Source organism: Cloeon dipterum, chromosome 3, assembly GCF_949628265.1.
Source record: "Cloeon dipterum chromosome 3, ieCloDipt1.1, whole genome shotgun sequence".
In the NCBI taxonomy this organism is placed as follows: domain Eukaryota; kingdom Metazoa; phylum Arthropoda; class Insecta; order Ephemeroptera; family Baetidae; genus Cloeon; species Cloeon dipterum.
The window spans coordinates 8,511,686-8,537,820 of record NC_088788.1 but is presented as its reverse complement, the minus strand read 5'-3'; the positions used below and the strand labels follow the sequence as shown (position 1 = coordinate 8,537,820).

The 26,135-nt window shown below is 36.6% G+C and overlaps 1 protein-coding gene across 4 annotated transcripts in view; it reads right to left on the bottom strand.

The window, feature by feature from the left end:
- The window catches only part of LOC135938980 (NADP-dependent malic enzyme-like), a 60,916-nt gene that overhangs the window by 10,257 nt on the left and 24,524 nt on the right, over positions 1–26,135 (bottom strand). For 3 of the 4 annotated variants that reach the window (XM_065483078.1, XM_065483079.1, XM_065483080.1), the window contains exon 2: positions 869–1,055. In XM_065483078.1, the coding sequence (XP_065339150.1) occupies positions 869–1,055 (187 nt within the window). Of the gene's footprint in view, positions 1–868; positions 1,056–4,841; positions 4,988–26,135 lie in introns of those variants that run through there. The other variant, XM_065483081.1, reaches the window with a different exon arrangement.

Sequence of the window (26,135 nt, the reverse complement as noted above, 5' to 3'; positions counted from 1 at the left end):
CTTGTAATTTATTGCAGACACTTTAATACTTTGTATAAAAACCTAGCACTATATAGAGAACTTTATTAATATTAATAACTGTTTTTTTATTAACAATAACGTTTCAATTTTTAACAAAACTCTCGTTTATATAGTTTTAATTTTTAAACCTACATAAAACTGTTGACAACGGTATGAGATGAAAAATTTAATATATTAAATTTCTGTTTTTGATCAAAAAATTATTGCAAGTCGAATCATTGTATTAAGACCATAATTATTAAGTTTTATTTGGCCTTCAAATAAAAACAAATTAAGTATATTAAAATTGAGTGTTTCTAAATTAATATTCAACCATAAAAAGTTAATTCATAAATACATATATATTGTTACAGTAGGTTTATTTTGAAAAATTTGAGAAAAATATATAATTGTGCTTTGCACTGCAGTGTTTTATTTAAAATTCGTGCAGAATTGGTTCGAAAAAAAAGAAAAAAAAATGTTTTAGAAATTGCTAGAGATTAAAAAGCATTAAATTTCCTTGTTGCTTTCGTTCTAGGGGGAACTAAAGAAAAATTAGCGGAAACAAGAGGGTCGCGTCGGCTGCTCTAGAATCGCGGCGGGGAGGGGGAGAATAGAAAAGTCGAATTTGAAGGTGAGAGCAGAGGGCGATCAGCTGAATGAAAATCACGTGGTGCGATTGCCGGATCGATACGGCCGGTCCGCATGCAACGCAAAAGTGCAATCGAAAGAAAGAAAGAAATTATCCAGGGAGCTTGAATGAGCGCCTCTCGAACCGGAGTTGGAGCAGACATTCAAGGCCGGCAGCCGGTTAATTTCCAGAAATACAAAAGGCAAAAAGGGGCATGATTTTTCAGCAGGCACTGACCTTGTTGAGGTGCGGGTCGCGGAGGCGGTCGATGCCGCGCACCAGGCCCGGACAGGTGTCGTCGTCGGACGGCTTGGAGCTGATGGGCCGCTGGCCGAGTCTGTCCCTGTGCAGGTCTGCCATGCTGAGGCTGAGGAGTGGTCGTTTCGCCGTAGTTGCGGCTCGACTGCCTCCGTCCACCGCCCAGCTGCGCCAAATAAATACCCCGACAAGAAGCACATTAGCAGGCGCACGCGCCCTTTCAAACTCGCGAGCCGCGCCGCGCACCGACGGCCGACAAGCCGCGGGCCGCAACTCGGCACAGCAATCTCTGCCTCGCTCGCTCGCTTATTATATAATAATTCTCAGTTGCTTAGCTATCTCTGGCTCGCGAGTGCACCCACATCTCAGGAATTTTTGCATCAAAATTTGTAACTTTTAGACAGTCTAATTTTTTTCTGAAGCTTCCAATAGTTGCGGGACCATAAAATTAGCACTGATCGTGAAATTTAGGGCCGTTATAAATAGTATAAAACTGTGTAAAACTGCCAAAAGGGTCTATTAACGTCTGAAAAGAGCCTTAAAAACATTTAAATCGATACATTGACCGCGGAAAAGTGCAATCTCATTATATTTAAATGTTATTTGGTGGAAATATTTAGCCCGAAATTGTTTTCAATCAAAAAACGAGTAATTTTTTCTAAATTGATGCGTCAAAATCCCGTCTAATTCGACTTTGAAACCATAAAGAGTCGACCATAACTTTAAAAAAACAGCAATAATTGATTAACCTTTTTGGAGCAGAATAAAATATTGTAAAGTTATTTTTAAACTCCGCATACACGAAAACTGTTAGCTATTTAATCTCAGTTCCGAAAATGGAATTTGATTTCTTGAGATTGCTGGCTTTTTTATCAAATGATAGAGTCTAGAAAACAGCTGATGATCGACTATTTTTATTTGACCTTTGAAATGTCACTATGCTATCAAAATGAACTCAATAAATCATACAATTTTAAGCGTCAAGAAACCCCCTAAATCTAGGGGTCTCACAGCCACAGCCACGCCAGCAAAAAATAAAAAAGTCTCCGGCCCTTCAGTCCATTAATCAATTATTAAACTTCACTTTAAAGCATTATTTGTCAGTCGCGCTAGCTAACGGTGGTTTGTAATTCATTTTTTTACAATAACTTGAAAAGTACTAAAAATCAGGCGATTTTTGGAGCGACGCATTGCAGCTAGTGTGTGTTAATGTCAAAGATTATCACACATCGCGATGAACATGCCGTGTTCACCACGTGCGCCAGTTGTGAATTTACAAACTTAATTTGCCAGTTCAGCAATCCGAGACGCGAGAGCTGATGCAGAGTTGAGTTTGAAACAGCAGGTCTTCATTGCCTTACCAATTATATTCCGTCCTCAGAACACGCGATTTTGCTATTCTCTATTCCAGCCAGCGCAGCCAGCCAACAATCAAACTTTCAACAACTAATGATGAAATAATTATTTCAATTGTTTCAGTAAGTTGCTTTTGTTCGAATAGTCTACAAACTCTACAAAAGAGCATTGGAGTATGCCTTTATGTTGGGAAAACTCCTTGAAATTAAAGTGGAATGATACTGGGCAACAATTGAAAATTATTTAAATTGTTGGATGCCTTAAACAATTGACCGATAAACAATTTGTTCAACAATTTGCAATAGTAAAAAACGGCCCTTGCTACAATAAAAATTCAAATTTTGCCAATTTTCTCCAAAATTTACAGTGCTCGAACATATTTTCTTTTTTCTTGGCATATTTCGATTCCTCTCGTCGAGATTTACGGTGTATGCCACTTATTGGGGAAACTCTTGGTTTTGAAATTAAATCGGATTTCAAGTAAGGAGACAGCCATTACCATTTGAAAAGCACGCTAACTTTCAAGCCAATTTTCTCAAAAAATTACAGCGCTCCTTAGGTCAATTTAGGCTTTAACTGAATCCTAAGGGATGAGTTTGTGCATTGGAAACAAGCATTTTCCAGGCTTTTCCAGTATCATTCCTCTTTAATATAAAATATTCAGATTTCAAGCAGAGAGGAGAAATAGTATACTTGGCTGCATGCTGTATTTGAAAAGATCAGACAAACAGACAGAATTTTCTGGAAATGTTGTTCGGTTTCAAAGTGGATGAGTACTGAAAAAATCCGAAAAATAAATTTATTACCTTTAGAAAATCGCTGAATATTGGGTTAAGGCTCAAATTTTCTCATGTTGCTGTTAAAATTTCTGAGAAAATCAAATTCTAAGTTTGCGTACTGTCAAGTGGCGAGCACTGTTTCCTAACTGTAAAATCACGATTTGTTTCAAAATTTAGGGAAATTTTCCTCATAATTCGCACACCGACGAGAGAAATCGTAATCAAGCGAAAAAATCATTGACAAAACTGACTAATTTTTCGGGAAACTAGGCAAATTCTTAAAACAAACTTTCACTTGGGCTTAATTTGAATATTGCACCCTGCAATTATGACATTATTATTCAACTAATTGTAAATATTTGACTACATAACTGTTTATTGTATTCAACAATTTAAATTAATTTCAATTGTTGTCCATCTTAACAGAACGAACACAAAATGCCACCGTATAGTTTACCGAAAAAATGAAAACGTCTATTTATGCCTTTCTAAATAATTATTTGTAAAGAATAAAAATAAATAAATACCTTATCAGGAATTTAGAGCATTTTATTGGAGTTAAAAGAAATTAAATAAGAGATTTTAAAAATTTTTAGCTTTTCTGGGCGTGATTTGGGTCGGAACTTAGAAATGTACTCGAAGTTATCAAATTGTACGCGCAATTACTTGACTCACGATTATTTCCACGTTTGTCAGAAGACTGCTTCTCCAAAATTTCTAATTAAATATTGTTTCCTAACAATGCATGTTTCTTGCAGAGACGTTCTTGCCAAAATACGAGATATTAAATTTAAAAATGTGTACTAATTTATGACAGACCAATATTATTCCACTCTCAAATAATGAGATACTATTAAAACAAAACAGGGCCTTTAGCAATCGGTTGTTTAAAATTATTTATTGTGAAACGTAAAGATGCGATTAGTTTTTAATTTTTTTAAAGAACGCAAACATTTAATAGGAACCAAAGTGCATAAGAGGAAATCAGCAATTATTACGATTTTTCTCGTGATTTCGCACGGTTCACCAAGGTTTCAGATTCTCCTCGCAGCGAGAAATGTACAAAAAAAGGTGTGTTGCTTTTTGTGAGGGGAATCTGCTTTTAATAGCAAAATAAAAAAAAATAAAATAGGAGGAAATAAAATGCGCTCTCTTCTTTGAAGTTCATTTTCAGCTTTGGCCTAAAACTCGCAAATTCAAGAGCACTCTTAGGTCTAACTAGTCCTGGGAGTGAGCAAAAATTCGTATTTAAAATGTGCAAAGATGAAATCAGGACCAATTTAACAGTTTAAATATTAGAATTGGCCCAATTTTCCTAAGATCTATCGAATTAAGAGGCAAATTTTCCCTGTTACAGAAATAAATCGCGATTTATGTGAAAAGGAGACAGTGCTCACCGCTATATTTTAGCTTAAAAACATTAGAGCCGATCTCAGAAACTTAAACGGTGACCTGGGAAAATTTTAGCTCCCTCACAATTTTCAGATAGTAATTTCAGTCATTTTAAAAACATTTTTTCGAATTTAATGAACATCCACTCTTGGCCCATTTCATTTAGAATCATAAATTAATGGACAATTTTTGTCTACCTTCAGCGTGACAATTAAATCAGAAACCAGCAGTCGATAAGGAAAAAAAGCACGGGCGACCGTCAGAACAGATAAAAAAAACCAAAAGTGTCGATCACATAATTGACCTTGAAAGAGTTTTTCCGGTGTGGCAGCTAAATTACGGTAGATATGGAAAAGGAATGGGAAAAATAAGCTCGGCCTCGGATCGGGCAGGTGGCGGCGGATTAAAATAATTGTGGAGCGCACCTGAGACACCTGGGGCGGAACAGCAGCGCGGCCCGCATGTCGTCTCGTTCAAAGTCTTGCGTTCTTTGTCGTCGTCGTCGTCGTGGCCGTCTTGGGGGCCAGAGAGCGTGGGTGCGTCCGCTCTCCTCTCACACGAGCCGAATAATCAGCAAAAACAACGGCTGCTGCAATTAGCGCTCGAACACGCGGTTGCCAGTTGATCGCAGCCCGAAAAATAAACAAGCTCTGATCTGTAGATGGGAGGAGGCCTTAAAAATTAGTGCAAAAAAAAACGTCCAGACGTTTCGGGGACGTGCACTGCGCGGAGAGAGTGGAAAGTCCGGTTTTGGCATCCGGGCGGCTGGCAACCCTGGCAACTTTGCGGCTTTTGCGACACCCGCCGCGTCTCTCTGACGAAATCCGTGCTTTTATATATACTGTGTGTACTTTTGTTCCCATCAAAACAGCTAAACTGCAACGACGAGCCAGTGCAGTGCAGCAATCAAAAGTTGAGCAACAAAAGCTGTGAAATTCACTCGACGAGAAGAGAAATAAAATGAGAATCGTCCACTTTTCTGCTGTGCAAACCACACTTCTTGGAACTATTCCCAAGGACGGAGAAAAATCTGCACAACAATTGGCACGTATCAGGGTTTGAAAATTTAAAAAAGTGTTTCCGGAAATTTGTTAAAATAAGCCGCTTTTTGCAGCAATAAAATTGTTTCAAAGCGGAAAAAATTGGAAAATCCACTGATTTTTTAAATTTTACTTGAGAAAAATCCTTACCAATTTAAATTTAGCATCCTGTGTCCTATATGAGAATCCCTAACGCCTACAAAACAGCAAAATTAAAACAAAAAATCGCCCAAAACTGACGTTTTTGTGAAGGGATTTTTTAAAGTCAGTCTCAACAACGTAATAAAAGTGTTTTTCGGTTGTCAGTTGTTTATTCCAGAGCTTTCCTGCTTCAGATTTCTGAATGTTGCAATTTATTAGCAGCTATAAAAATAATATCTTTATGAGAGAATAACGAATAACTTCAAAATTTAATCTCAATCATCAAACAATTTTCAATAGCCTAAATGAGTCATTTTTATATCCAGGAAAGAAAAAAAATAACGTGGAAAATTTAGAAAATACTTAAATTATAGTCAAAGTTTTATGAAATTACTACTACAGTATAGGGAATTGGATGGACGCTATGCGCAAACCTGTTAGAAAATATGGAAGGAAATTTTGCACGAAAAACTTTATAAAGTTTGCTGGGAATTAATAATAGAAAAAAAAGATATTAATATATTGGAAAAAACGAGGATAGATATACCAAAATTTTTGCTTTTCTATTTTTGTTAAGATATATATACAAAAACTTCCTTTCACCATTCTATAGCAATGTAGAGGGTTTATATACTTTAAATGTTATAATTTAACAGCATGGAATTTGCCTCCCTTGATATTCTCTTCATTGTTCATTATAATTCATATACATATGTTTATACCTGTAGATGAAATTGGGCATACCAGATAACTTGATAAAATATTGATGTTAACTTAAATTCGTACTTTTTTATAGTAAAAAATAATGAAAATTTAGTAAAAAACTATTGTTTTTAAATTAAATATAAAACAATTTTAATAATAATTAATTTTTTTCTTCTAAAGCAATGTTATAAAAATTAATTTATTACTATACATTAAATAACTAACTTATTGTATTTTCTGTCTTTCACCGTTACTAAATTAATTTTGTTAAAACTTATTTTTTTTTTTTTAATTTGGAGTAAATATTTTTGTATTTTTCTTGTCAAATTTTCCTTTTCCCTCCCCTCATGTCGCTTTTTTCCTTAGCATTTGGAAGAAATCTAATTATATTTCACTGTGAATTTGTTCTTCCGACGCAATGAATCAGCCAATGAACAAAAAAAAAATTACAATCTGTATATTTGGAAGAGAAACTACCAGAAAAATAGAATGACTCACGAAATAATCGGGGTGATCGACTAAACGCCGCGTCCACTTAGAGAGAGTGTGTAAATTCGTCCGCAGTGCAGAGCTGAGAGTAAATTTCAAGAGCAGTTCGTTCAACTTTCGACAACGCGCGCGTGCACACAATCGAAACTAAAAAGTGCAACAATTATTTAAATGACAATGGCAACAATCGAATAAAATTACCACGGCCTATTGTGCACGCTGTCGCTTTTGTTGCTCTCTTTCGTGAATTAAAATATTTTTCGTGGGAATTTACTTCTAAACAAGAAAGTACATTTTTTATTACGGAAGAAAATTCGATTTCCCCCAAAATGAATAGCAAAAAATAATATTTTATTGAATTTATTTCTAAAATTCGAACCCCTTTTAGGTTAAGGGTTAAATTACTGACGAAAAAATGCTCTTTGAGTGATTTAAACACCCATTCTTTCTCTCTTGACAAAGTAAGTGCAATGCGAGCAGAGCTGAAAGTGAAACAAACCGAGGGCATGGACTTGTTTAACAATGTGCTAAACGACTGAAATTGGCTCCTCTCTCTGCTCAGCGGCAGCAATTTATTCGGCGTCCGCTCTGATTGCCTCAATTGGTCTCGTTAGAGCAACGAAAGAGAGTCAAACAAGAACAATTCAACTGAACTTTCAATTTCTTTTCCTGCGAGAGCAATTTTTGGAACACTTCTCAATATCTCGTCGGCGCGGTAAATAACTCTGATAATCAGCCGCAGAGATAACACGCAGACGCTGAGGAAAATAAAGCTCTCGAGTGTGCATGAAGACGCAAACACTTGTATATATGGCAAAGCGATTGACTCTCTCGAGCTCTTTATTTCCTTTCAAAAAAGGTTCGTTGGTTGCATGTCGTAAATCGAGCACGTCTTTCAATGGGCTGCCTGCACACATACATACAACCCACTTTTCCAATTGCAGCACGAATAGGACTTCGCTCGAAAAAGGATACAAATCATTTTACGTGCGCGAGAAAAAGATATGGTTCTGCAGCCGCTCAAGGGCCGAGTTCAATGTCTTTCAAGAAAACTAAAAGTCGAATTTTCAATGGTAAATCTGGAAATGAATGAATTATTTCGGCGCGTAGGGATTTATTTTTATTGCCCCTGTCAGAAGCTGTCGAAATCAAAATTATGATCAATAATAAGAGCAGGGATTTGCCGAAATTTGATCTGCTTAAATATGATTTACGATTGCTTCCACGCATAATCGGATCAAGAAAGTTTGCTCCGAGGGAAAAGCTTGAAGGGAAACCAACGTTTGGATAAAATCGAATTTAAGTAAGTTTTAATTTGAGTTTCTAACAAGATTTCGGAATAATTAACTTAAAACTAGAGCATCAGTTGATTAAAGTATTCTTAATAGTTGATCGTCTATAATTCAAGAGAGTTGTTGGATGCAGTTGATCGATAAATAATTCGTTCTACAATTTGTTACAGTAAAAATGGCCTTGCTACAGCAAAAAATCAAATTTTTCAGAGTTTCTTCAAAAGTTACAGCGCTCGACCACATTTTCTTGGCAGATCCTCTCGTCGAAATCAGTCTAACAGAGCATGAAACCCTTTAAGGAAACTCTTTATTGTGAAATAAAATCAAATTTAAAGTAAGGAGACAGTCCTTAACATGCTAACTTTTAAGCCACTTCTCTAAAAAATTTACAGTGCTTTACTTTGGTCAATTTTGGCTTCAACTAAATCCTAAAGGATGAGTTCATTTATTGGAGACTAGAATTTTCCAGGATTTTGCTGTATATAATCTGATTTTTAGCTGCTTTAAACCCCTTTAAAATTTCCTGAGCTTTTAAATAAGTGATTTTTCATTTTTAAATTACTTAATACAAATCACATTTTTATTAGGAACTACACCAGAGAAACAACTGATGGTTTAATACATAAATAAATGTGCCCGAAATGGTTTAAAATGTATTTTAAAGAGTGAAATCAGTGTAACATCAGCCGCCCTCGGAAAATGAACCTTTATCGCGTCGCATAGAGAATTGAGACACCGCATTTTCCGATCCGCGCTTAGTCGATAGGTAAAATTGATGGCGGTGAGAGTGCAGGTCAAAGAGCAGTGCGTGTGAAACAAAGGGCTGCCGAAAAGGAAGCGCCACGCATTATGCTGCCGGGCGAACGAAGGCAGAAAAAGCGGCGGCGGCGGCGGTGGCGCGTGATTTACGGCCGAGAGCGAGCAACAAGTGCGGTGCGGTGCTCCCGAGAGTTAAAAAGGGCGAAAAAACGGCGGTGATTAGAGCCGTTTGTTTGGCAAAGTACGAATCGCGCCCGCGGCCGGCCTTGGCCCTCGGCGTGCGTCACTCGGGGGTGGCTCTCGCGCGGGGGGTGCCAACCACGCGCCGCGCACGACCCGCCCTCGTGAACAAAAAGCCGATCCGTTAATTACTCATAGTGTTTGATGTGGATGCGATTCTCGATTAAAAGCCTGTAATACTAAATGAGCAATAATAATAGTCAAGTTCTGGGAAACGTTTTGTGGAACAAAGAAAGACAGATATTAAAATTATATTTTAAAGGAAATCGCACTGCTAAATTTTTACTTTCAAATATCATGCCGATAAGATTCTATGTGAGCCTAAAAACAAAACTACTTTAACAAAAATTAATCAATTTTATATTTCGTACAGAAAAAACGTACCGAAGCACAAGTTAACAACAAATTTTATCTTGCAAACAGTTTTAATTACAATTTATTAATATTTTGATTTTATTTTCTTGTCCTATTTAATATTTTAAAAAATCTCTTTCCACAAATTAGAAACGTTAAAATTTTGAATTTAAATTTAAACTATGATCATTAGCTAATAGATATAAATACAATTCATCAATAATTTAAATATGGTACATTGTATATAAATTATTCTAATTTACATAATAAGAAGAAAATTAAAATTTCAGAAAAAACTTTTTAAAGCTCCAATAAAAAAGACAGAGTAGAGGTGAAGAAATAATTGAATCAAATCACTTTTGGCCTGTGATTCGGATTCGATGAGATCGAATAAGGTGTTTGTTTTCGGTCTGGAGGGAAAAAGCGAGGGCAAATTGGCCGATTGAGCGCAAAAAGCAGCAAGAATAAGGCGGCTGGCTGGCTGGCAATTTTCCATCGTATTGCGTGTCCTGAGTTGGCACTTCTTCTTCTTCTTCTCCTTTTCAATGACGCGGCCAACTTGTTTTCCCGGCGGCGGCAGCAGCATTTTCCTCGCTGCATGTCGACTCAGCTGTTACGAGAATTATTCAACTTCTTACTTTTCCAGTTTGACCGCTTACTACACGCACAGACCGAGAGAGTGTTTCGTAAACTCGTAATCCATCCATCAAAAGAATAAAAAATTATTGTTTTTGAAAATAAAAATAAACAACAAGAAATAATTATTCCAGTGTGATTTTTTTACTTTTAACTTTATTATAAAATACAAAAAATATATATTCTTGAATTACACTAAGATCTCTTTAATTTTTTAAAATTAAAAAAAATAATACTTCATGCAAGTTCAGTTGATTCATCCTCAATCTCATGAATTATTCAGACGCATTTTTTTACAATACCTTTAGCTACAATCCTAATTGCGTTCCAATTATAATACAGCACACTATAATATCGCTGTTTATACATCACTCATGGCAAACGTATGATTAAATCCAACGCAGAGAGAGCATTGACTATTTAATTGTGTTTGGTGTCCCATTTAAGCCTCATTTTGAAACGAATTAAGCAAATTAAGACATCCTTCAATCACCTAATATGAAAATACAGAAATTAATGGTGCGAGTAAAAATATTTGTGTTTATTTTACTAATTTTGAAATTCCTCTAATTAAATGAACTGCAGTCTGTTGACGGCGCTGCGTCCTGTGACTTTTATTTTTCAAATCATACTTGTTGTGCAGTAAAAATATTTACACAGGATGAGAATTGATCACGTGTCTCGACCTTCAAAATTTAATGTGTAATTTTTTTTTAATTTTCAGATTATTTTCATTTAAATTTTGTGAAATGCATTGAAACGTCAATTCACAATTGAGAGCAGTGAGATATTGTGCAACGGATAATTGGTGCGTTTGAAATTGCTTTTGTAACACAATTGAGCAGCAATTATAATATACCACAGCTATAACTATAATATCGCGATATACAAACACACAAGACAAATGTGATTAAATCAGACACGTGAACGAATCAACCGACACAGAAACGAGACCTGCGTGTTAAATTTAATCGCGAGCACGACTAATTTTTACATCCTTTATAGAGCACTGCAAATTAATTCACTTTAAATTTAATTCAACTGCTCTCACTAAGAAATTAAATCTATACACTGTACAAAATTACAGGACTTATTTTGAAATTTCTTTTGTCGAATTGCCGCGAATGGGTTGGAATGAAGCGAGATGTGCACCGCGAGGGAAGGTGTGTGCAAGGTCAGGTCGCGCGGTACCTGGAGCAACGCACGAGCAGAACCCAGGTGTTCGAGTAGAAAGTGCTCTCGCCGCGCACTCGCACGCCAGGCAAAGGGCGTTTACCTTCCTGACCTGCTTTGCCAACAACCGCCGCCGCCGCATCGACAAATTATCACATTTCAAGAGAATTCTTTCTTCAAACCACACACACACTACAAAATAATTCCATAATATGTACTAAATGCTTGTAGAGCACGACAAATTTTTTTAGTTAACAAAATTAAAGCAAATTAAAGGGCATAGATATTGAAAATTTAATTTATTTCGATGTGAAGCTGGGAATTCTGAACATCAAAGTGCCGTTGGAATTTTTGGAATCGGACTCCGCGTTAGCTATCAAGCGTTGGACAAAGAGAGCGGCCATATTGTGACGTCATCAGTGTCATGGCTGCTGAAACTCACAATCACCACACACTTTGACTGGTTCGTTTAAAAATCATTGTGTAATAAAGGGAAATCCAATAACAAGCAGGCTTTGTAAAAATTTACGCATTTTGAGCAGCGATGACGTCACAATATGGCCGCTCTCGTTATCCACCGCTTAACGGCAAACAGGTCGGCCGATTTAAAAAATTCCAACGGGTGTCGGATTTTCAGAATTTTTAGACTCACTTAAAAAATTAAAATTTTTTCAATGTACACATCCTTTAAAAGGTTAAAAATTTCAGCAAGAAAAATATGAAGTATCTATAAATATAAACCTTGTGAATTTAATTATGAAAATTCACCGAAAAATATTTAATTAATTACATTTTAATGCTATTGCTAAGATTACATTGAATTATGCCAATTCGAATGAAAATACACGTCTGTATGGTTTAGATACGGAAATGTGACATTGATCAGGGCTTTGAGAGCTGGAAATGGTATCGTGTGTGTGTTTTGTGTTAGCAGCGGGGGCGGCGTGGGAACTTTCTTGCCTGATTAATTGCACCGATCGCGAGTCAATGATTTAAGCGCGCGCGCTTGATTGTGATTAATTGCGCTCGCAGCGCGGCATCGTGCGAGGCTCAGTCAGCATAATAATGTGTATATATGCTTGCTGCTGAACAAGCTCGCAGCTCGAGCGTTCCTCGAAAACACAATAAGCTAATTATGACAGCCAATCGATGCTCGCACGCGCACCTGATCAAACGCGGAACACACCATCCTGCTCGGCATCTCTAAAAAATTATGTATTTAGATTTTCAGATATTTGTGTATATTTATGTAAAATGCATACTCAATCATTGTAAATAATAAATAGTTTTATACATGTTTTTTGTATGTCAGATCTATTTTTTTAAATAAAATATTGCTAGAAAGTTAGGCAAATATTGGTTTACAGCTTACATCCATGTTGATATAAATGTTAATTTAATTTAAAAACTTAAGATTAGCAATTTTAAATAATTTAAAAATACTCTAAACTATAATTACTTCCATGGAAAATTTTTCTGAAGCTTTTTTTTCACCAAAATTTTGTCGATTTGAACTTTTTAAATTCTCCACCAGGTAAAATAAGGGTCCTTGCCAATTAAACGTATGACCAATAAAAAATAAAATCAAAATATCAATTTGTTTATTATCAAAATAAGAAATTCACACATTGAATTACATGTTTTACGTCTCTCTGCCTCTCTTCTCGCCTTACGAGCAACAATTTGCTCTGAATTCGAAAGGAAAATAGCTCGAGTTTGAGCAACACACTCTAACAATCTGCGTGCGAAATTGGCTTTTTTGCCTGTCGGTTGCGCTTCTTGATGCTTTCGTTTCGTCACATTTCCAAGCAAGTTACGCGGCGCTCGTCCTTGTTATATTATACCGCTCGTCGCTCGTCGTCGCTGGGAAGATGAGAGAGCGGCAATAATTACGCAACGCGCGCACCGAGATCGCAATTATTATATAAACCCATGGAGCCATCCGCCGCCGCCGACGCGTCTAATCTTTCAAACCCTCGCGGCAGCACTATTGAAACCGGGATTTTCGCTCAAATTATTATTTGCTTGCCAAACTCAATCAATATTGAACAGCACTCGGAGCGCGTTGGCAAATGAGATTTCCAACATGCTTTTAATAACCGCCGCGCGCTGACCTCGAATCGAAAATAAAATGACGGACTCGACCGCCGTTCCGATTTTATCAAAGAGGACGTATCAATATTAAAATCCCTCAGCTTCATCTATCTGCATCAATCCCATTTAATCCTGTTTGTTTTTAATGAAGAGATACAGATGATAATCATTTATGCAGTGGATTCAGTCAATAGCGAGAGCTGGATTAGAATTAATTTTAAAATTAGATTTAAGTTGTAATAAATTTGAAATGGTTTATTTTTATTTTTTTAAACAAATAAAATTTAAATAGCAATCAAATTATTATTTTGAGCCCCTAGTATTTTTCTTCTTATATTAATTAAAATTACAATAAAAATTGAAGATTGTAATTATTACATATAATTAAGAAATTCAATATCAACTTGAAAGTAGCTGTTTAAATATAACTGTAATTGAACTTTTTCTCTTGGGGGAAAGAGACAAAAACTATAGGGAGAATTAAGACCATATCAGTTAACACCCTCTTTGAGCATTTTGGTGTTACGAATTACGAAAAACGTGAGTGAGATACGGTGAATTTAAGTCCGTATAATTGAGTTTCTCGTGAAAAAATCAAACGACGCCAAGAACACTCATTTCTGGCAACGTTAATTTAACTAAAAATTACACACCCGAGGAGCAAGGGGTGGATTTCAGCTCTCTTAAACCACAACCTCGAAATCTCAAAATAAATTATTTCCAATCAGATTTGTTTCACACCCAGTCAAGCTCTGCGTAAAAATTGTCCTATATCAAAAATTCTCGTCGATTTTCAGGGGGGAAAACATTTATCCATTCTACTTATATTTTTTCCTATTTAAAAAAAATAGGAAAAAAACGTGTAATAAATTTTAATATGTTGTTTCAACGTAAATGGGCCACGATTTGGCTATTTTGGAATTTCAAAATGTTACGTGTATACTAGGGTATGCCAGATTTTTGTACCAATTCGAACTATTTGACCTGATTTTTGTAAACTTCAAAGTTGGTCAGCAACGGCAGCTTGTTTGGCGTATATGTAGAACATTTTTAAGCCAATTTTTCTGATCCACAAACGTTATTCTCTGAAAAAATTTCACCTTAAACAAATTATGAACTTTGATCCCCTGTAAAAAAGGTAATTTTATGAATTTTGGTCCAATATTTTAGGGTTTGACACAGAACTACTAAGACTAAGGCAACCCCTCCATCAAGTTTTATCCAAATCTACAGGGTATATTCACAATGTTTATTTGTGCTCATTTTTGTTGCATAAAATTTTAGATTATAAATTTATTTGATCAAAGAAAAACTCGATTTAAAAAAAACAAATGCCACTCTAATGGGAAAAATTCTGTTTTCATCTGAATTTTGCATGACACTTGAGCTCCGAGATTTGCATATTGCATATTTATTATTCCCATTCGTTTAACCGAGGCCGACTTGTCTGCTTCTTGTATGTGCAATCGTCCGTCGGCGGAGGTAAAACATATATAAAAGTTGGTCTCGGCAGACTTACGCTGTAATGGAAAATTCTGTTTGCTCTTTCTGCGCATCTCCTGAGGGCTGCGGCAAGACGTAACTTTTCGGGCGCCTCGAGAGCCGCGATGATTCTTCCTTCTCATTATTTGGTGCGTGCGTGTGCAACGTGTGACGATGCCTTCTTTATTAATGTTTGCGTCATCATTTTTCTTGATATTCTTTCGATTGTCTGTCACCACGCTGGATGAAATATTGCCGCACTCTCTTTTATATATAATATATTTGATGCGTGCGCGCGAGGAAACGGTGCGCAATTTCCTGTTATGTCGCCGCGAGCGAGAGAGACAAATCAATGAACAACAAATTCAAATTCAGCAGCAGCAGCAGCAGCAATGAAAATAAATCATCATCACAAACCAAATAAACGGATTTTGTATCAAACACAAAATTTTAACTACAAAAAGAGCTGAGGACATTTTATACATATTTCTATTTGGACTTTTCTTGACATTTAGTGGGGTTGAACTCTATTTAAAAATTAAATTAATGCACGTTTTCATTCTAAATAAGTAACGATGTTAAAATAAAATAAACCTATTTCAGTAAAAAAATATTTTGACCTTAAAATTTCATTTAAACCATTTTGAAACATCCAGCACCACTAGTTTCGTGTTTTCGTGTTTTGATTTTGAAATCACGGAAGGCCAGCGTGTCTGCTTTGATATCGAGTTCGCATCAAGCAAGTCAAACACACGTTGCTGTGTGCTGATTTTGAGCGGCAAATAAGCTTTGATTGCTGCACATTCGCCCATTTGATAATGACGGGAAGGAATTTCCCTCGCCCTCCCATGTCGACGCAACTCGGCCCGAAACGCTCATTTCGCTCGACAAACATATACCAACAAATAACACAAACTGACGCGTATAGCTGATGCATCGAGAAGTTTAGTAACCCATGAGAAGAGGGCGACAGAATTAACAGTTGCATATTTACTTTTTATTATTTTTGTTGCAATTTTTACTTGTTATGAGCGCTACTTGCGTCATGAAACTCCTTACAATTAATTTCCGTAATATTTTCCCTGCAATGAATTTTTATTGGCTCATCTCTATCTTTTTGTGACAAAATACTTTCGTTTTTAGAACTGTGTATAATGAAAATATATCGACACATTTTTAAATCAGACCTAAATGGTTTTTCCATGGAAATAATATTACATTTTTCTTTTCTAGAGTTTCAGGGTTCTTGGATTAGTCGACCATGAACCCTTAAAACCAACTATAAACCATAATTAATAGCCCTGGAAATTTTAATTTTTAATTTAAAATAATGCACAAAATCGTTTAAATAAGTTTATGCTTGATAAGATTTAAAACTCATTTTTCATTTGGATTGCAGTTGTCTTCTTGCCTAAATGTCCACGTTTTCTTCTATATCACATAATAAAAAAAAATTTGTTTTTGTCTTATTCAAGCTGCTGGCTAAAAAAAACCCTTTGGAGTTAGAATTGGAAAATTGACGTGTCGGTGGTGCAAGGAAGAATGCCTCTCTCTGGTAAAAGCGAGTAAATAAAAATTTATAGCTCCATAATTTCTAATAAAAATGACAGCTGAAGGAAGTATTCGCCAAAAAACTGTATAAAAAGTCAAATTAAATCGTGTAGCCCCAAGTTTATTAGAAAAAAGACACAGCTGAAAATGTTGCAATTTTCCTTCTCAAAATCCTGGCGGAGTAAAATTGATTTTCTCGGTTGGAAAGGGCCGATGGTCTGGTCTGCTGACAATAAGTGGGAAAGTGCGCTGCTGTAGAGTGGTGGGCGATCAGAAGTGGCGATCACTCGGCCAAAAGTGAAATTTCGTTATTGTATCGAACTCATCCATCCATCCAGAATGAGAGGAGACGTGGGAGAGAGAGAAGAGAGCTTGGGTTTTATTACATCGGGCAAAGAGAGTCGAGCACATTTTATGGAGAGGGAGAGAGAGAGATCAGAGAGGGTTAATTCACCTGCTGGTGGGCCGAGAGAGCGAAATAAATCCGGCTTATCGGCGCTGCGCTTTTATTATCTTATTTCAGCCTGGTCCTCTCTCTCGGACGCGACGCAGCAGCACTTTTATTTGTCATCAAGCGCCTCGGATGTCCCGCAATCTCGGACACTGCGCTGCTTATTTCCCTTTTACGGCAGACGAATGCACCCTCTGATTATAAGCAGAGAGAGATTTCCGATAAAACGCCGCCATCGCGTCTTACCTGCGCCGAATGCCAAAAATGCCTTGCAGCTTTTTCTTTTGTTCCAGGAAATTAGGAAACAACGGAAACGTCTTAATTTCGTTATGTCGAACATTTAAATAAAAAACAGCTATATGAATTAATGTTTCTTAAACTTATTAAATAATATCCTGACCAAATATTCATTTCAAAAGTGCTGATTATGTGCATCTTTAACCGCATTAGGAAATTCAGAATCGACTTACATTAACATGATTTGTCAATTTGGTTGCCTTATTACCATGAGATGTTTGTGAACAAATTGATTCCGAACGTGCTTTATCCGTTCTGCTTTTTAAATAATAATAACAACATTGAGTTTGACCGGATTTGCTTCATGTCAATATATTGTGTAACAATATTTACAAAACCAAAAAATATCGTTTAAAGTCATTACTTTTTGTGGTGGCTGTTTATGAGTTGCACAACGCTTTTGCGTTTATATTAATAAACGGGAGCAGGTTTTTTAGTAAATACAGGTTAGATTTTCGATTAATTTTGACCGTCTTAGAGAAAACTAACAACTGGAATCTCAATGTGCATTACTTCAAAATTTTCTTTAAATCTCATGTACAACTTGAAAACTGACAAAATGTGATCGATGAAATTCTCGACAAAAACTATTACAAATGAGGCCATAAATTTGATAAAAATTGAAAAAAATCATTGAACTGCAAGACAAGTGTTCCTAATGTTAGGATTTTTTTTTATCAAAAATCATAAAACAATTAAAAAAAATCATTGCACCAAAAATGTAAACGATTTTAGTGAATTTTAGATTATGAGGCAAGTCCAGGGATGATTTTGACAGTTTTTGAAAGATTTGTGCTCCAAAGATGGTTTAGTACTATTTTAAGTGCGACTCGAAAGCATAATTTATGCTCCACCTTGGTGTCTTAAGATAAATCAGACGTTCTCTGGAGAAAAATTTGTCAGTCGCGTCTTCAATTTCCAACCCTATTTGGCTATATATCCTATTAATTTCATGTTTTTCTCCATTTTTTAGAAATTTGTGCCAAGCAAAATACGGTGTTCATTATTTCCGCGGAAAGAGGCTGGGGAAAATCCACACTGATCGAGTTTCTCGCTGAAAGGATGCGTGGAGAAGGAATAACGGCTACTAAACTTTTTAAATAATAATAACAACATAAAGTTTGACCGGATTTGCTTCATGTCAATATATTGTGTAACAATATTTACAAAACCAATCAATCATTGCAGCTTTAACTCTCAGTATAGAAGAAGCAGCGACCAAAGCAAGAAGGCTGCAGGCCAACTGTAAGTACTTTAAGTTGAGCTGGGATTGAATTTTGTAATTAATTAACAACAATTCTAAAAGGCTCTAAGCAACTAATTCTTGATTGGGCATTGACTGTGATTCAACATGGCAAAATGTAAGCTAATTTACTGTAAAAGTAGCGCTGGAATTAATTTTTTATTGCCAATCGATTTCTGAGGTTTGAATTAGGGTTGGAAAGCAAAATAACTGGGATGAATAATCGACAAGATGTGCTGAAAATGTGGTGGAAATGTTAAAACCATTACTTTGGAGGTTTTTAGTCCAAAACCTTTATCAAAAAGTGTTACAAGTTACAATCGAGCACCAGTGTGGACAATCAGAGAAGGAAACGGTTCCCTCTGATTACCGGTCTCGATCCTAGGCCTACATCCAATGAGAGAACGACCCTCTTCTCTGGAAGCAGGCGTTTAGACCAAAAACCACCACAGAATGATTTTTATAATTTGTCGAGTTTCCCATAGAGCGATTCGGCTGTAAAACCTAATTTTACGCTCAGAAATCCATTTTAGTAGTGTCAAAAATTAATTCCAATGCTACTTTTTAATGATTTTAAGATTAAACCAATTATATTTTTAACAGATGGAGGAAAGACAAGTATTGGTTTCTGGGACAGCGACCCGCAAAAAGCCGTCAAGTAATGCTTTTTTTATTTAAACTATTACTTGTTCTTATTCATATATATTTAACAATCTCAGAACAACGTGTGCGTTGATCATCTATTACGCATTTGAAGATGATTCACGAGACCCTGAAATCACTAACGCAGTCAGAAATGACATAATGAATTTAAAATCGACCTTGGGCAGATACGCACGCATCCACGAAGCTTCATTAAGGTCAGGAGAATTGCTTAAATTGCTTGGAAGCAAAACGAAGCTCAGAAAGAAGTTTGAACTTGCGGGTAAGATCAAAATTATACACATAAAATATATCCTGATTATTCTGGTTAATCTCGGTTTTTGAGCAGATGACGATAAGCCGGATCTATTCCTCGTGTTCATCGTTACTCACGGAGACAAAAATGGCTTTTTTCACACCGACTTCCCTCGAGACCCCTTTAAATTGAAGAAAAAATCGGACACGTCCTCGAAGTATTTTCACATGTCAGACGTGTACACTGCGCTCAAGAACAACGCTTTCCTTGCAAACGCTCTCAAGCTCATTTTCGCCTCGGTAAAAGATAACTATATAATTATTGTATTATTATTTTCTTTTTTAAATTATTCTTTCAGGCGTGTCGTGGAAGAATTCTAGAAAACGTAGTTCACCAAAATGAGATGCCAGGACCTTCTGGTGTAAACACACCATTTAGAAATAGTAAAACTTTAGAGAAGGAAACGCCGCTAAACCTGAACGCGGTGCGTGTGACCACTGAACCCAACACGGAAAATTTCATCACGATGTTTTCTACCGTCGAAAGTGAGTGTCAAATAAATTAAATGTAAAAAAGTGTGTCATTAAATTTTGTCCGCAGGTACCTTGTCCTTATATAACAAACATATGGGTGGAACTACACTCACTTCTGCTTTCTGCGACTGCTTCAAAAATTTAACAATAGACATTAGTCTCGCTGAGTTTCTCACCAGGGTTATGCGCGGAGCGCATGCAGTACTCAACGATTGGAGCACCAACGGTATCTCGCCAGAACTCAAAATTTTCAAGAACAGAGAGCTCACCATCACCAGAAAGCGAGATAAAGAGCCGCTACTCAAACTGTAAGAACAAATAGGCTAATTTAAACATCTATAAGCTTTTAAACCGAAAATTATATAAAGGGATTCATGCTACGATTGGATGTCTGACGAGTGCCACTTCATTTGGAAAAGAAAAGCCCACTTTTACGTGTCTCCTCACAGCAAAGACTCAAATCTGATTGCAAATTTGCAAAAAATCCTCTGGAACAAATTCGAATTTGAGTTGAAGCAACACGATTCCTTTGAACGGCTGGCTAATTCAGGTTAATATTCACTGTTTGTATGGTTTCTTTTATAAATTATTAAATCAAACGGTATTCAGTTGCGGACGAGAAAGAGGAAATTTACGGCTGCATCTTTATTTGCATCGTAGCTGAATTGTCTGAAGACGAGAAGACCAGCGAAGTACGAGTTAAAATTGACGACGAATGGATGCTGATGAAAAATATTTTATATAAAACGATCGGACCAACCACAGCTAATTGGATAGGCAAGCCGAAAATTTGTGTCTTTCTCAATACCGCCGAAACAGCAGGAAAGCAAGCCTGTGGTAATTTGTACCAGGTAATAAATCGCATAAATATAATGTAAGATTTTTGTTTTCAAATTTAAAATTGTTAGGTGTACGAAAAGACTAAGTATACCAGGCAAGGAACCATCCATGAAGGCTTGATGACCCTGATTCTACCTCAAACAGGTAAGGAAAGTTTTTTTTTATTCCTACGCGCATTAACTCAAAAGATTTTCTTCCAGGGGCGGTGAAATTGTTCACCGAATGTCTCACGGAGTACACCAGCAAACGAGAATGTCAGGCAAACACAACGTTTCTAGAATTTTTCTTGGCCGTGCAGCGAAGAGCAACGGCCAAGGCCGGGATTCAACCAATGGTTATTTCCACGCTGGCAAAGGCACCAACCATGTTGTTTCCTCCACAAATCGTGGCAAAACAATTCACTCTTGTTAATGGCCTACAGAGAGAACGAGTAGGTTCTTTGTCAACAATCTGGGAGCGAATCAAAGTTCACCGAGGAGGTAATAAAAATTCTCTCTTGAACTTAAGTGTTTGAAGCCGAATAGAATGTGGCAAAATGAGATTTTAGGTTTCATCTTACTATTTTGGCGTACAAATAATTTTTGTAGTGTTTGAAAACTAAAATCGATTAAACCTGCAATCGCAGTTAAACCTGCAATCGCAGTTTAAACTGTGCACAATAATTTTGCCTCGCTTTTGTTTCTTCCGCGATTGTTTCAATCGATTTTGCATTCAAGCTCGCCAAATGACATCTTTTACGCAATAAATGCACAGTAGCATGAAAGAATCTGAAATCGCAAGAAACCAAAAATCACAAACGAACGGTGGCGCTATCTGTTGCCACGGCTTTAAACGCTAAAGAATTTCCTTAGGGTTCGAAGCCGCAAACAGATGGCGCCACCGTATACTTTTGTAATAAATTTATCTTTAAGGCACTTCCACTGCGTTTTCAGACTGTATCCTGGTACTGTCAATTCTTCACTAAATATGTTTTCTTTTGACGTGCTGAAAACCAAAATCAGCAGAGCCATTCGCCATAGAAACGTTGGAACAGAATTTATATTTTAAAATATAGTTTTTCAAGATTCTACAGCGATTGGCTTAACCGATTTTGGTTTTCAGTACGTCAAAAGAAAGTATATTAATTGAAGAACGCACAGTGGCAATATTGAGTCTGAAATCACAGCGGAAGCGCCTTTAAATTAAATTTATTATGAATATATACGGTGGGGCCTCTGTTGGCAGCTTCAAACACTAAGGGCTTATGCAATTGGTGTATTAAAGGGTTAAGAAATATATTAATTCAGCATATTTTTTTAGACGAAAAGCTTTCCGGGGTGGCGAACAAGAAATACTCCGTGTACGTCATTTCCGCTTACGCTGGCTGGGGAAAGTCTGTTTTGGCCGAAAACCTTCGCTTAAAGGCCAGCGGAGAGGAGATCGAAGTAACCCTTATCGACCTGAGGGATGACCCTGAGTTCGACAAAGCGCTGGACACGACCAAAGGGTACCGTGCCTGCTTCAAGAAATATTGGAGGATGGTCGCAGACCCATACCGCCATTTCGGCAAGAATGAATTTATCATCCTGGACAACCTAGACAGTCTGGTGGACAATCCAAGCTTGTATTCAATGATTCAGGAGCTGGCAGAGGACAATGTCACCCTGTTGATAGCGACGAGGCCGTACGTTGAGGATGTTTTGGAGATATGTCTCGAAGGAATTTGCCCCGTGACCATGGTCTACATCGACGTGGCCTCCAAAGAAAAACAGATCTCTTACATGCAGCACAGATACGGATGCGGCGTCGAAAAAGCCGAAATTGAGAGAATCCTTGCTGAAATCGAAAAAGCAGGAGCCAAGGACCTCATTGAAAAGGTCGGCACGTTGGAGCATGTGGCCACTTTTCGGGACTTGATGAACTGGGACGCTCGTTCAATTTACAATCTATGCGAGCACGTCTTCAACGCGACTGCCGAAACGTTGCTGTGGAAGCTCTACGGCTCAGAAAAGGGGAAAAAGTACGAAGCACAACGCGAAGAACATACTCAGCAGCTCTCGAGACTCGCTAACGCTTACTTTTTTGACACACCTTTACCGCAAGATATCAAGAATGAGAGGGAACTCGATCACTACGGTATTTTGCGCAAACTTGGACCGCGAGTGCTGGTTTTGAGCATCACTTTGGCAGCGTACCTTTGCGTGAAAGATGGTAAATTCAAAAATGATGAGAAAATAAAAACGATAAAGCTCAATCTGAAGCAAAAAATACTTTATAACATGTGGCTAAGCCAGACTAGATAATTTACTTGTAATTAAATATAATAAAATTAAAAACGGACTATAATCACGTATTTTTTTAACATATATGTGTACAATATTTAAAAAATTTATTAATTCTTTTTAATATTAAATTAATAATCTATTTACAGTACTAAAATATTTTTAAAAATTAGATTTTAATTTAAACAACTCTTAGTTTTTTATTTTTGTTCCTATAAAAAAATAAAATCTTGTATGCCAATGTTGTTTTCAAATTACTAATCACTTAATTTTCTATACTGTGTTCTTTGATGTAGATGAATAACTAACTCATGTTATTTGTGCAATTCTGAAAATTAAAAAATAAAACAGCTGATACAGCCATGTAGGCCTCATAAGCAGTACTTTACTCCCAAAACAAAATTCACACTACAATATTAATGCAGATGATCAGATTATTCGTAAATCAGCGTTCGTTGAAAACGTCTGCTTCCATACTCATCTTAAAAAAAAAAAAACGAAAAGACGAAACGGGCAATATTTAATCCTCCGTCACAAAAATTCTTAAGCTCAAAATGCCAGCCTTTTTCTAATGAAATGCATTAAAAAAGGAATATTATTCTTGTTATAACCTGAAAATTCGCATATTTGTTTCCTATAAATTGTAATAACAGCTTAATCCATCCCACGTAAATAAGCGCAGAGTTGAAACCACCTATGAAATTAATTTCCTAGCATAAATTTGCATTCTCAACAATCCTTGATGTAAAATGGTAATCAAAACGTTTTTGTTAAAACCCGCATTTACAAATCACAACAGCTGGCCATACTTCAAATTAATTGAGATACAAAAAAAGTTTGTTCGATATAAATGACGTAATTATTATGTAAATAGAATATCGTAACATTAAAAATTTTCGGAAATAATAGTTACGAATTGTATTAATAAAGTGAGAAATTAAATTTGCTCAATATTTTACTAAACATTTCTAGATATAAATTACTGGCAATGTTTTAGTTTTGAATAAACTTCACCGAGTGTGTGTTCGCTGCCACAAGTGAAGTGAATAAGAAGAGCTTCATACATAAATCACAAAAATTTCCACCTCAACATGCTATTTTTCAAAAAACGAACACAAGGCAAGTTTATTAAAAAAATTAATGGCCTTTTAGCTTCAATGTATTCATTTGACAGATTGGAAGAGAAAGAGTATTGGCTACTGGGATGGAGATCCATCGAAAGCCGTTGGGTTTGTAGTTTCAATTTGTTTCAATTTTCCCTCTAATGCCAAGCGAACATTTCAGCCTAACGTGTGCATTAATTATCCACTACCCATTTACCTCCGATACAACCGATATGGGAAATCCAAAAATTCGAACCTTTGCAGACCTGAGTGACATCAAGAAATTCAAACATTTTCTCGGTCCCTTTGCGCGAATTCACGAGACTTCAGACCCCAAAAAAGATCTTCTCGAACTGATAAGTAGCGAACGAAAGCTGAGAAAGAAATTTCACCTTAGCCGTTAGTAAATGTGATAAAAATTTATTCTCATCATATGAAATATTTTTGTCCGTGAAACAGGGAAAGAAAAACCTGAACTGTTCATTGTGTTCATCGAGACTCATGGCGGTCCAGATGGACTATTAGTGACGGATTATGGTCCTAATCGTGTTTTCAATGTGAATGACATATACAAAGCGCTAGCAAAGAATGGCATCCTTGAACCCGCACTAAAGCTCGTCTTCATATCAGTGAGTTAAAAAAATAATATTTTATTTTCCTTCATGAAAATGATAAAATTTCAGTCGTGTCGCGGGAAAATCAGAGATGACGTTGTCCACTGCGATGTAGATACAAATAAAACCTCGAAATACATGAGCGATATTACAGATTGTGTTATGAGTAAAAGCATTACTACGAAAACTAAAGAAAACTCAAACGCAGTTCGAGTAACCGCTATGCCAAACAAAGAGAACTTTGTCATCATGTTTTCCGCTGTTGAAGGTGCAAAATGATGGAGCACAATTTTCTTATTCTAAACGAAATATATTATATGTCACGTAGGTACGACTACGTTAGAAACCTATGGGGGGACGTATTTGTGCCAAGCTTTCTGCAAACACTTGGAATCCTTGGAGCAGGACGTAGGCCTCGAAGAGTTTCTGACAAGATTGATGTTCTTCTTCCATCAGACTGCCAACGAGTTTGGATACGGAATGACGCCGGAAACTAAGATTTTCAAGCACAGACAACTCACCATTTCAAAGAATTCAAGCAAACCGTAAACGTCTCATTTTATTTTCGAGTACTTTATTTTATAAATTATTTCCAGCGATTGTGAAATACCAGGAGTGTTAAACTACGATTGGAAATCTAGCGAAAATCGTCCTCTCCTGAAAAGGAAGGCGCATTTCTACATTTCTCCGTTGAGCAATGATCTGAATAAGACGCCGCTTTTGCTAAATAAACTATGGACCGAATTCGAATTTGAGTTGAAGAAACACGACTACTTCGAGGACCTTGCCTCTGCTGGTAAATTTTTTATTTAAAATTTGAGCAATCTAAAATATTCCCATTTATAGTCTCAGCAGAAGACAATGAAGAGGACGGCTGCGTTTTTATTTTCATTGTTGCCGAGCTGTCTGTTCAGAAAGAGACCAACGAAATATGCGGCAAGATCAATGACAGACAATGCCCGATTAAACACATCCTTTACCAAACGATTGGTCCAAACACGGGGAGTTGGATCGGAAAGCCTAAAGTGTGCATCTTCTTAAACACCACCGATAAACCGAAAAAATGGTCTGGTGGAGATCAGTTCCAGGTATTTTTCGTATACTAAATAAATTAAAAATAATGTAACGCACGTTCCTTAAAAAAGGAATACCACAGGACCCAGTTTTCAAGGAGTGGAACGATTCACGTGGGACTGCTCACCTTAATTCTACCCCAAAATGGTACAGAAATTATTTCATTAATTTTTTAAATCTTGTTAAAAATCTTGTTTTCAGATGCTGTGCAGTTTTTCTTTGAAAACCTATATGATTTTACCAAGAAAGACGAGTTAGGAAACAAAACATTTCAGCAATTTTTCGTAAAACTTCAGCAAAAAGCAACAGCCACGGCCAGCATCAAACCGATGGTCCAATCAACTCTGCATCTGTCCCTCGGCATGGCTTTCCCACCAAAGATTATCGCAGCAGATTTTACAATTACAAGTGACAGCCTGAGACCGAAGGTTCCATTGTGTTCACTCTGG